General features: G+C 42.4%; 1 protein-coding gene across 1 annotated transcript; it reads right to left on the bottom strand.

The window, feature by feature from the left end:
* Positions 1–3,382: 3,382 nt before the first annotated feature.
* LOC137342193 (polyubiquitin-like) lies at positions 3,383–7,838 on the bottom strand. Its single transcript, XM_068005943.1, has 2 exons — positions 7,623–7,838; positions 3,383–4,827 (listed from the first exon to the last, which is right to left on the bottom strand). The coding sequence occupies exon 2, from the start codon at positions 4,813–4,815 to the stop codon at positions 4,348–4,350; it is 468 nt and encodes a 155-aa protein (XP_067862044.1). The 5' UTR covers positions 4,816–4,827; positions 7,623–7,838; the 3' UTR covers positions 3,383–4,347.
* Positions 7,839–12,333: the final 4,495 nt, after the last annotated feature.

Consider the following 12,333-nt stretch of genomic DNA (forward strand, 5'->3'; position numbering starts at 1 on the left):
CAGGCATCGCTGGATAGCAGGAACCCTAATGGATTTTTACCTTTCCTAACCCAAGGGGTGCTGAGGCCCAATGTAGAGCACTGCCACCACCATGGCTGAGATCAGTTAGTTCAGCACAGTCCAGGAATCAAACCAATGCCCATCCTGGTCTACATGGCTGAGTTCCACACTGCGTAATGTATTTCCAACTGAGCCATCGAGGCAAACCCCGCTATTGCTGAATGTGTTAAATTGTGAAGCTGTTTCACATAAATTCAATAGACCCATTAATACATCGCTGCAATATTCTACTTGTGATATACACCCGAGTGTGAGCATTTGGAAAAAATTGCTCAGAACAATTTTTCACAGTTGTTAAATTATAAAACAATTTATTCAGTGATTTTTGCATAGTTAGTAAGACAAACAATAGTAATGTTGCTATGATGGTGAGGCATCGGGTTCTGCTCTATGAATGGTCCCCCTTCATTCTCCTGATATCAGTGCTCAGAGGGTCATATTTCTTTATGGGGTCAGTTAGTAATGTGAGCACGTAGAGAGATCAATGAGCAAGACACGTGTGTACTGATTTGGTTTTCGCTACTTTTAGGCAATAGAGCGCAGCACAAAAGGATCATTAGAGGAGAGCATTTGATGAAATGGACCTTCTTCCCAGCTCCTCTACTATTCAAACTCTGTCTTTTGTATCATTCTTACATATTTGATGTCCCCTCTCCCGGTTACCCCAAAATACAACCACAGAGTCAAACCTCCTCTGTCCAACAAACATGGAATTCCCCAAACTACAGTCCCTCCACTCCACTCCTCTGGCGCACACGTAATTTTCAGGAAAGTTGAAATCCCTGGAAAAAGGTGAGGGATATCACTGCTGGGTCCATTTCAGCTTCAAGCACTCCCAAGTCAGGTATCGATTGGGTTAGATGGAGAGTAAACACCCCCTATTCCACCTCATCATGTGCCTCAAAACATCCAATATTGCACTAGTGTAACATTTCACATTTTCCACATCAGCTATCTTTTGGACTCTCTGAGCGACAATGCCAATTTAGGGCTAACTTCATGCTGAATTAGTCTTGGATAACTGGACCCAAACTATTTTGCAGAGGTGACCTGTGCAGGGTCACTAGGGTCTGTGGCCTAAAGAGCACAAGTTCATAAGCCTTGTTGTTACTTTATAACATTTCTGGATTGTGCCCCTCACCCCCCCCCAATCCGCTCCCCCAACACATACACCAGCATCAGACACAAAGTTGAAATAGGACCTGCAAAGGTCAGCAACTTTGTAGTTTGGAAAATAATGATAATAGTTAGGATAAAAGTAAGACTCCATCAAAAATCTGAACGCTGTGAGTTATTATTGGTTAACCATCAATGACAGTATTAAACAACGACTCCAATAATCAATCAGCTCTCCAAATCGAGCAACTGTGACTATGTGCATCCATAGGAAATGAAATACATTTAGGAGAATGCATTCCCTTTTTATTGTTCAATATTATTTAATAGTCATCCTCATTAATTAAGTGGGATTATATGCATAAGTAAATGGCCTCGCAGGTGTAATGCATAATAGTGGCAGGTGTAACATGAGATAGGTGGTGTTCCCAGGCTGAATATTGTAGTCGGAGAGCCTGTGGCCATCTTCTAGCTGTTTCCCCTCATAAGTCAGGCACTGCTGATCAGATGGAACACACTCCTGCCAGTGAACTCATACTCTAAAAGCCTGAACACAGTGTCGGACAGCGGAATGTCTTAGGTAGACATGTTCAGTTTGGAATAAATTGGATAGCCAGGTGGTGAAGGATAGAATACTAGAGCCTGATCTTCAGTTGCTTCCAAGCCTTTATTCACAGAGCTTCACATTACCCACTCCACACCCTAGATAAACTCTCTTATAAATGGATACAAGAGAGTTTCCAATTGATATGCACCACCTGAATAAAATTAACACTAATTGATATGCATAATATGGATACAATTAACACAGCTTCTTGTTCTTCAAGTATATCAGCATGCGCTCCTCATTCCTGAATATCAGCATTGTAAGTGCTGCTGGGAGAGACATAAAGATCGAAATTGGACCTTGTTATGTCCATTATAGGCGTAAAAGCCACTATTATGAGTTACAGATCTCTGGGCACTGGCCTTCTCTGGTACCTCACCAACTATGTTCTTTTGTTCAGTGCATGTCAGCTGTTTAGTCATAGGGTGCATCACAGCTGAAGCCAATCCTGTCCTCAGCCAATCTCCACAGGAGCATGTCATAGAGTTATACGGCACGGATAGAGGCCCTTCGGCCCATCGTGTCAATTTTTCCCTGCTCTTAAACCAGAGGCGCTGAGGAAAATTGTAGTCACTTTCGCACCACCTCAACTGAGATGAGTGAGCTCAGCACCTACTGTGGAACCCACTTGGTTAGTATGGCTCACCAGGTGGAACTTTTACTCACTGAGGGGTACTTTAACTTTTGGCAATAGTGTAAACTGCACCAAATCGGCTGGGCATCCCATTAAATACCTCTCCTAATTTTCATTTCCATTGACTTCAACCTGTGTTGTAGTTCATTAGGCTTGTGCCTTATTCTAAGGTATGCCTGGTGCTACTACTCACACACTTTTTTTACACTTCCCATTGAATAAATTACTAACTCTGTCTCCATTTACATTCCAATGTGTTTCTGTGATGAATGAGGCAGAGTTGGGTGTGGAAAACCTATGTGGAACTGCTGCCTTGACCTGATATTGTTAAAATATTCAGATCTTCGGGAAGCTGCTGAGTACTGGTGTCAGCCTTAGCTCAGTGATAACAATCTTGCCGCTAAGTTAGCAATTTGGGTTCAAACCCCACTCCAGATACTTAAGCACATAATCTGGGCTGACACTTCAATGCAGTATTGAGGGAGTGCTGCACTTTCGGAGGTGCCGTCTTTCAGAAGAGGCATTAAACTAAAGCTCCATCCACCCACTTAGGTGGATGTATAGGGTGGAGACAAGAATTAGACTCATGTGACAGCTTTGCTCAGTTGGTGGTGTTTTTTTCTTTAAATTAGAAGATTTGTTCAAATTTCAGATCACCCGTGATCAATGCCATGGAAGATCCATTAGTATAAAAGAATAAGTAAACCGTACAGGCTATAGAGTGAATATTTGGGCTGGTGTAATTTTGTCTCTTTGTGCTTGCATTTCTCTTGATTAGATTCCTGGACACTGTTAATAGGTGCCTCAGTGCATCAGTCATTGCTGTTTACTTAGTAAACACTTTGTTAGAATAAATCATCTGAAACTGGTTTTAAATAAGGATCCATAATGTAACGTACATGGATTCACAGACAATTCACATTTACACATGTTCAAGAGACAGAAACAACAATACAACATTTAGATTTGCATCCAAACTAACAGCTTTATTTGCAGGTGACATTGGATATTTTGATACAAAGTCCAGGCTTATATATTCTGTCGTAAAAGCACTCTGACTAAAGCATTTCTATATTGAATACATAAACGCCTCCAGTCACAAAGTGAGGCCAAAACAATCACTTATTAACTGAAGGAGGATGACAGTCTTTGTTATACATTCTTGCCATCCACTCTTTATAGTTATTTTGGTTACATTTCTGTGCTCAACAATGTGAAGTGCCCCCTGCTGCACCAATATGACATTTCTCCATTTCTCACACCAACCATCTTGTGACTCCCTGAGTGGCATTGCCAATTAGTGCTGAATTCAGACTCACTTTCATGCTGTGAACCCATGCCCACTAGGTCTCCACTAAGACCCACCCAACACATTTCAGGTGGGATCCTTATAGTCAGCAGTCTGAAGGACATTCACTTCATCAAGTTGGACCTCATTTGAATTCAGGCCCCAAAGAAAAGTGTCTAATAGTATGTCCCAACCAGGCCGTCTGTTCCCTCATTTTAAAAAATAATTACTTATCTGGTCCTCATTTTAAGTTCCCTTCCCCGCCTTGTATGGTGCATCTCTCCTAGCTACAAGTACAAGTAACCTGCTCACAGGCCTCAGTCAGCACTGCTCAGTAGCCAGACACTAATACGTGCATGGACTTCCAACCATTATAAAGTAAACTAGACAAGACGAGAGTGACAGTCAAAGTACCATTGACAGGTTACTGACTGTGTGACCCTTGGCTTCGTATAGAATGGGCACATGGTTGTTCTTCGAGCCGGCGTGGACACGATGGGCTGAATGGCCCCCCTTCTGTGCTGTATCTTTTCTATGGTTCTATGGTATAGAAATTGCAACATTAGGAAAAAAACAATGGATTTTTCTAATAGTTATTTTTATAACATCAAACACGCATTCCATATCCATACTGTCACACAGTTAACCACCTCGCAGACGTAGCAGGAGGAAGATGGTGCTCTGAGACTGAATGTTGTAGTCAGAGAGCAATCGGCCATCTTCCAACTGTTTCCCCTCATATGTCAGGCGCTGCTGGTCGGGTGAGACACCCTCCTGCCGGTGAACTCGTGCTTTAAAATCCCGAACAGAATCAGAGGGCAGAACATCGTATGTAGATGTTTTTCCCTTGTCGTTCCTCAGGAATATCTGCATACGCTCCTCGTACGTGACAATCAGCATGACAGCGTCACTGGGAGAGACACTGTAGTCAGACAGCCTCTTGTCATCCTTCAGCTCCACGCTGCTCCCGTTTTGCACCACCAGACGCTGTTGGAAATTGGGCACTCTGGTCTTTTCGTATATTTTCTTCTTGAGAGTCGACACTCGGATGGAAGGATCGATCTCAAGTTCGATAACCTCACCGGTCATAAACTTCACCTGGAGCCTCATCTTGTCAAATTGCTGTTGAGAAATGAACAGGACATCAGTGAAAGGGTGCAGTATATTGTGTATCAGTCACATAATACAACTTCAAAGATGCAACACATAGTACGAGACATTGGTAGAATCTAGGGGACTAGTGTATTGTGTAATCTGTAGCTACGGTAATCCAACTGAATCAAACTCTCCAGCAATGTCTTATTCCCAATCACAGCAATACGCATCACAAAGCCACAAACTGCTGAAAACACTCAGCAAGTCAGTCAACATCTGTGGAGAGACCATATAATCATAGAAAAGTTACAGCATGGAAGGAGGCCATTCGGCCCATCAAGTCCCTGCCAGCTCTATGCAACAGCAATCCAGCTATTCCCACTCCCCCGTCCTATCCCCATAGCCCTGCAAGATTTTTCCTTTTAAGTACTTATCCAGTTCCCTTTTGAAAGCCACGATTGAATCTGCCTCCACCATCCCCACCCTGGCAGTGCATTCCAGATTCTAACCACTCGCTATGTAAAAAGGTTTTTCCTCATGTCACTTTTGCTTCTTTTGCCAATCACCTTAAATCTTTGTCCTCTGGTTCTTGACCCTTCCGCCAATGGGACCAGTTTTTCTCTCTATTCTGTCTAGACCCTTCATGATTTTAAATGCCTCTATCAAATCTCCTCTCAACCTTCTCTGTTCCAAGGAGAACAACCACAGCTTCTCTAGTCTAGGCACGTAACTAAAGTCCCTCATCCCCGGAATCATTCTCGTAAATCTTTTCTGCATCCTCTCTAAGGCTTTCACATCTTTCTTAAAGTGCAGCACCCAGAACTGGACACAATATTCCAGCTGTGGTCGAACCAGTGATTTATAAAGGTTCATCATGACTTCCTTGCTTTTGTACTCTATGCCTCTATTTATGAAGCCCAATATCCCGCATGCTTTTTTAACCACTTTCTCAACCTACCCTGCCACTTTCATTGATTTGTGCACATATACCCCCAGATCTCTCTGTCCCTGTACCCCTTTTAGAATTGTGCCCTCTAGTTTATATTGCCTCTCCTCCTTCTTCCTACCAAAATGTATCACTTCGTATTTTTCTGCGTTAAATTTCATCTGCCACATGTCCGCCCATTCCACCAGCCTGTTTATATCCTCTTGAAGTCAATCACTATCCTCCTCACTGTTCACTACACTTCCAAGTTTTGTGTCATCTGCAAATTTGAAAATTGTGTCCTGTACACCCAAGTCCAAGTCATTAATATATATCAAGAAAAGCAATGATCTGAGTACCAACCCCTGGGAAACACCACTGTACACCTCCCTCCAATCTGAAAAACAACCGTTCACCACTACTCTCTGCTTCCTGTTACTTAGCCAATTTTGTATCCATGCTGCTACAGCCCCCTTTATTCCATGGGCTTCAATCTTGATGACAAGCCTATTATGCGGCACTTTATCAAACGCCTTTTGAAAGTCCATAAACACCACATCAACCCTCATCGGCCCTCTCTGTTACCTCATCGAAAAACTCTATCAAGTTAGATGAGTCCAGATGATTTAACGTCTCAAGTGCAAATACATCATCAGAACTGGAAGTCACAACCATCCTATTCCTTACAAACCCCTAATCCCCAACCTTCCCACATTCCCAAATCTTCCTCCATTTTCATTTAGGTGTAGCTCTACTTTCCTGTTTGAATGAGGCAGAGTTTGAGGCAGAAATACTTGTGGAACTGCTGCTCTGGCCTGATGTTGTTAGGTCCTCAGGGGTCTGCTGGGTACTGAGCTGCAATACTGGGCTTCTGCCACAAGAGTGACTCAAGTGAGCCATGTAACATTACAAAATGTGAATGAAGGGCTAATAGGGAATGCAGAATATATTAAATAAACCAACAGCAGTGCTCTCTAAAGCAGGAACAATAAGCATTGCTTTTCACTGTGTAGAATTCCCTCATAATAGCTCAGTTTGTTTCAGATACTGTTCTATGATTGAAAGTAGATTTGTCAGACTGTCCAAAACCAAGATCTGCCCTGGACAGAAAAGATTCATCTCAGACTCTGATCTCTCGTACAACAGATCCACCATTTAAATTTGCAATTATACTTTTCTTGCATTCTCACCCCATTGAAAGGATAATAATGCATTTTAAATTACGAGTGTCACCGAGATTCAGAACAACCAATTCAGAACTTCCCACATAAATTCACCCTCAGACCCCTCTTACAGGAGCCATTCTATTTAAAAACAAGACATTACCGTGGTAATATTAGTTAAATAACACCTTACGCATAGTCTGAGGATAAGGGGTCAGCCATTTAGGACTGAGATGAGGAAAAATTTCTTCACTCAGAGGGTTGTGAATCTTTGGAATTCTCTACCCCAGAGGGCTGTGGATGCTCAGTCATTGAGTATATTCAAGACTGAGATCGACAGATTTTTGGACTCCTAAGGGAATCAAGGGATATGGGGATCAGGCAGGAATGTGGAGTTGAGGTTGAAAATCAGCCAATATCTTATTGAATGGCGGAGGAGGCTTGAGGGGCTGTATGGCCTACTCCTATTTCTTATATTCTTTATTTTAAAAAGTTGAATGCCCCAGTTAAAATAGCAGACAGACAGATGTCACGGATGTTAAGTTTTTGTATCCTAATATTGCAAACAATAATTCACAGACTTCAGTTTTTAAATGATTGTTTTTATATGTTTTCTCTTCCAGTTCAAAGAACATTAATAATTTATCTTAAAGTGTCACTGAGATTCAGAACAAACCATTTTACAGACTAGCATTAGAATATTCAGATTCGACAAAAAGACAGAATAAACTCACAGTCCTTGCTGGAAGCACAGGTCCAGGAAAGTTGATCTGCAAAATTTTTTCTGATTCACTTTTCTGAGCTGTTTGTCTTCTGTGTTTTTCTCTCTCTCAGATCTGGATTGGAATAAGTGAATGAAACTCTCTCTGCTTCAACTCCTCTGTGTCTTGTTCCTTCTCTTCTGTGTTTCTCTCTGTGTCTCTGGCTCCTTCCTCTCCTTTTATTCTCAACCTACTTTCTGAACGTCACAGCCCTGCTGCCCTCTGATTGCTTAACTCCCTCCGGCTTTGTCATCATAACAAACCAGTGAGATCTGAGCTGAAGTTTCATTTCCCTAAAAATTCCCCTCAGTGTCTGAGAAATGACCTCACGGTCAGCAGCACAGAGAAAACCTTGCTGCACCTAATAGATTCTGGGCTCTGATCTGTTTCACCTTCAGTTTCCTTTCTGGTGCCACAATCTGAAACAACAACAGAGCACTGACTGGGGTGAGGGGGGGGGGGTGGAATCTGCACCCTGTTTGAGGCTGTCTTCCTGTAGTCAGTTTGAACAGTTATTAATCTTATAAATTTCTTTGACCCAATATTTTCTTTTTAAAACAATCTTTACTTTTAAAAAGGAACAGAACTAGATGAAGTGCATTGTATTTATAAAAACAAAACAAATGCAATTGAATTGCAATCATTTAACCATGTTCCTGCACACCTTGCAAACATTAAACTTACTGGGATGAAAGTTAGCAAGCGTTTACCATGAAATGTCCCAGAGTCATCCAGCAATTCTGACTCAGACCCTATTTTATACTTTCTGTGGCAACCTAACTATATTTAAACATGGAAGAGGTGACAGTGACATGGCTGGTGACACAATGACATCTCCACACTGCCAACAGTGATGTAAATTATTTAATTTTATTTTCGTGTTTTTTACAAACCAAGGAGAGGGCATAAAAACTGGACTTGACCACACAATGTACTGTGTCCTGAGCAATGCAAAGTTTCCCAGGTGGCCAAGTTGCAGGCACCTGAATTGAGTGTTTGGACTTGGATCATATTATTTGTAAGTTCACCAACAATGTAAAAATCTCCTTAAATGAAAGACTGTTCCTATTCTGAATTGATTGTGGAGACGATTGCAGAGCTCAATAAAAAATGCAGACCGAACCCAAGCGGGCAGTGAAATTAGTCTCTGCTCTTAAAAATTAAATTAGACAATTTGGCCTGGATTTTCCTTGAAAAAAATACTTGTCTTTCGGTGGTCTTGCAAGTAACTGAGGTGGAGAGGCTCTCCACCGAAACCAAGCCACTAAAAATGGCTGGTGTGTTTTCCTTCCCAAGACCTCACTGCGAACCTGATCGGCCTTTTGGAAGACCATCCTGTCGCAGTTAAATGAAACAGGGGAGCAGGCTCCCAAGATTTTACTGTGTTTCTGCCTAGTTACTGTCCCTGAAAATCACCACCCCTGTAAACACGGCAGTGCTAAATTAGTAAAGTGGCAAACAGGCCGGAGATTGAAAAGGTGAAAGGTCACAAAGGCAGGTGAAAGGTGATTCTGCAACACTGTTTTGACAAGGAATCACGTCCACTACTTTGCAGTTGCAGTTTCTAAGCTGTTAAAAGTAGGTTGTGAAATTTGCTGAGAATTTAAAAGGTCCGCCATATTGTGAAATAATGGATTTGTTCCATTGATCCTGCTCTTTAAGGAACAATTATGCAAGCCAATGCACCTGGGGAGTGGCTATGATTTGTTTACTCTGAAGTAATCGAGGATACCTACACTGGTCCTCTACAGCAATATGACAGGGTGGCTGATAGGAGAGCAGGGATACCTGCTTCAGTCTTGGCTGAAGACATCTTTTCAGAATCTAAGGACCAAGGCCAAAAACAGGTTGAATGAGGCCTTGGGTATTACCAGGACCATTGCGGAACAGACCATCAGAATTCTCAAGTCCCATTTCCGTGGCTGGACAGGTCAGGGGGAGTCCTGCTATATAGGCCAGGAAGAGTTTGCAGAATTGTAGTGTCTTTGTGCATTTTCCATAATTTGGCCATTACAAAGGAGTTGAGCCTTCCAACTGAAGGTGAAGAGGAGAAAGGTGCTGGAGACCAATCCCCTGCTCAGGATGAAGATATCCCAGAAGGGAGAGGAGGTGGGCCCAAACACCTCACTGCCAGCAGCATATACCATCAGGCAGGAGATTATCACCAACATCTTCCAATCAAGCCCTTCAAGAACCCTTGCCTTGCTCTCATACAGCCATTCAGCGATCCTGTAATGTCTCTAATATCCTCTCTGGGAGATGTTAGTTACAAACATTAGTCACCATATAAGAGGGATAACAGGAGGCCTGATAGAATCATAGAAATTCACGGCACAGAAGGAGGCCATTTGACCCATTGTGTCTGTGCCGGCCGAAAAAGAGCCATCCAGCCAAATCCCACTTTCCAGCTCTTGGTCCGTAGTCTTGTAGGTTACGGCACTTCAAGTGCATATCCAAGTACTTTTTAAATGCGATGAGGGTTTCTGTCTCTACCACCCTTTCAGGCAGTGAGTTCCAGACCCCCATCTCCCTCTGGGTGAAAAAAATTCTCTTCAGCTCCCGTCTAATCCTTCTACCAATTACTTTAAATCTATGCCCCCTGGTTATTGACCTCTCTTCTAAGGGAAATAGGTCCTTCCTGTCCACTTTTTCTAGGCGCCTCATAATTTTATACACCTCAATTAAATCTCCCTTCAGCTCCCTCTGTTCCAAAGAAAACAACGCCAGCCTATCCAATCTTTCCTCATGCCTAAAATTCTCCAGTCCTGGCAACATCCTCGTAAATCTCCTCTGTACCCTCTCTAGTGCAATCATATCTTTCCTGTAATGTGGTGACCAGAACTGTACGCAGTACTCTAGCTGTGGCCTAACTAGTGTTTTATACAGTTCTAGCATAACCTCCCTGCTCTTATATTCTATGCTTTGGCTAATAAAGGAAAGTATCCTGTATGCCTTCTTAACCACCTTGTCCACCTGTCCTGTTACCTTCAGGGATCTGTGGATATGCACTCCAAAGTCCCTCTGTTCCTCTACACCTCTCAGTATCCTCCCATTTATTGTGTATTTCCTTGGTTTGTTTGCCCTCCCCAAATGCATTACCTCACACTTCTCCGGATTGAATTTCATTTGCCACTTTTCTGCCCATCTGACCAATCCATTGATATCTTCCTGCAGTCTACAGCTTTCCTCCTCACTATCAACCACACGGCCGATTTTTGTATCATCTGCAAATTTCTTAATCATGCCCCCTACATTGAAGTCTAAATCATTAATATATACCACAAAAAGCAAGGGACCCAGTATTGAGCCCTGCGGAACCCCACTGGAAACAGCCTTCCAATCACAAAAACACCGGTCGACCATTAGCCTTTGCTTCCTGCCACTGAGCCAATTTTGGGTCATACTTGCCACTTTCCTTGGATCCCATGGGCTTTTACTTTCCTGACCAGTCTGCCTTGTGGGACCTTGTCAAAAGCCTTGCTAATATCTATTTAGGCTATATCAAACACGCTACCCTCATCAACCCTCCTTGTTACCTCCTCAAAAAATTCAGTCCAGTTTATCAGACACGACCTTCCCTTAACAAATTCATGCTGACTGTCCTTGATTAATCCGTGCCTCTCTAAATAATAATTAAAACTGTCCTTCAGAATTTTTTCCAATAATTTGCCCACCACCAAGGTTAGGCTGACTGGCCTGTAATTACTCAGTCTATCCCTTTGTCCCTTTTTAAACAGTGGTACAAGGTTAGCAGTCCTCCAATCCTCCGGCATCACACCTGTAGCCAGGGAGGATTAGAAAATGATGGTCAGAGCCTCTGCTATTTCCTCCCTTGCTTCTCTTAACAGCCTGGGATACATTTCATATGGGCCTGGTGATTTATCTATTTTCAAAGATGCTAATTCCCTTAATACTTCCTCTCTCACTATGTTTATCCCATCCAATATTTCACACTCCTCCTCCTTAACTACAATGTCTGCATTGTCCCCCTCTTTTGTGAAGACAGATGCAAAGTATTCATGAAGAACCATACCCACATCTTCTGCCTCCACACATAGGTTACCTTTTTGGTCTCTAATAGGCCCTACTCTTTCCTTCGTTATCCCCTTGCTTTTTATGTATTTATAAAACATTTTTGGGTTTTCCTTAATTTTACTTGCCAGTATTTTCTCATGCCCTCTCTTTGCTTTCCTAATTTCCTTTTTAATTTCACCCCTGCACTTTCTATACTCCTCTAGGTTTTCTGTAGTATTGAGCTCTTGCTGTCTGACATAAGCTTCCCTTTTTTGCCTCATCTTACCCTGCATGCTCTTTGTCATCCAGGGGGCTCTAGATTTGGCAGCCCCACCCTTTTTCTTTGTGGGAATATGTTTACTATGAACCCCTTGAATCTCCCCCTTGAATGTCTTCTATTGCTCTGACACTGATTTACCTTCAGATAGCTGTTTCCAGTCCACTTTTGCTAAATCACTTCTCAGCTTAGTAAAATTGGCCTTTCCCCAATTTAGAACTTTTACTCCTGTTCTATCTTTGTCCTTTTCCATAACTTAGACCTGATTATAACAATGTGAAATTTCCATAACCAACACTTGCCATTCTGTAGCCTCTCTGAAAGTTTGTCAACCTAATACCAACCCACACCAAATTAGGGGCAGAGAGAAGAAAGTAGCAGAATTACAGAGCA

This window comes from Heptranchias perlo, chromosome 25, assembly GCF_035084215.1.
Source record: "Heptranchias perlo isolate sHepPer1 chromosome 25, sHepPer1.hap1, whole genome shotgun sequence".
In the NCBI taxonomy this organism is placed as follows: domain Eukaryota; kingdom Metazoa; phylum Chordata; class Chondrichthyes; order Hexanchiformes; family Hexanchidae; genus Heptranchias; species Heptranchias perlo.

Bases quoted from the DNA above. Each gene is read 5' to 3' on its own strand.
- LOC137342193 (XM_068005943.1), bottom strand. From the start codon at position 4,815: ATGAGGCTCCAGGTGAAGTTTATGACCGGTGAGGTTATCGAACTTGAG.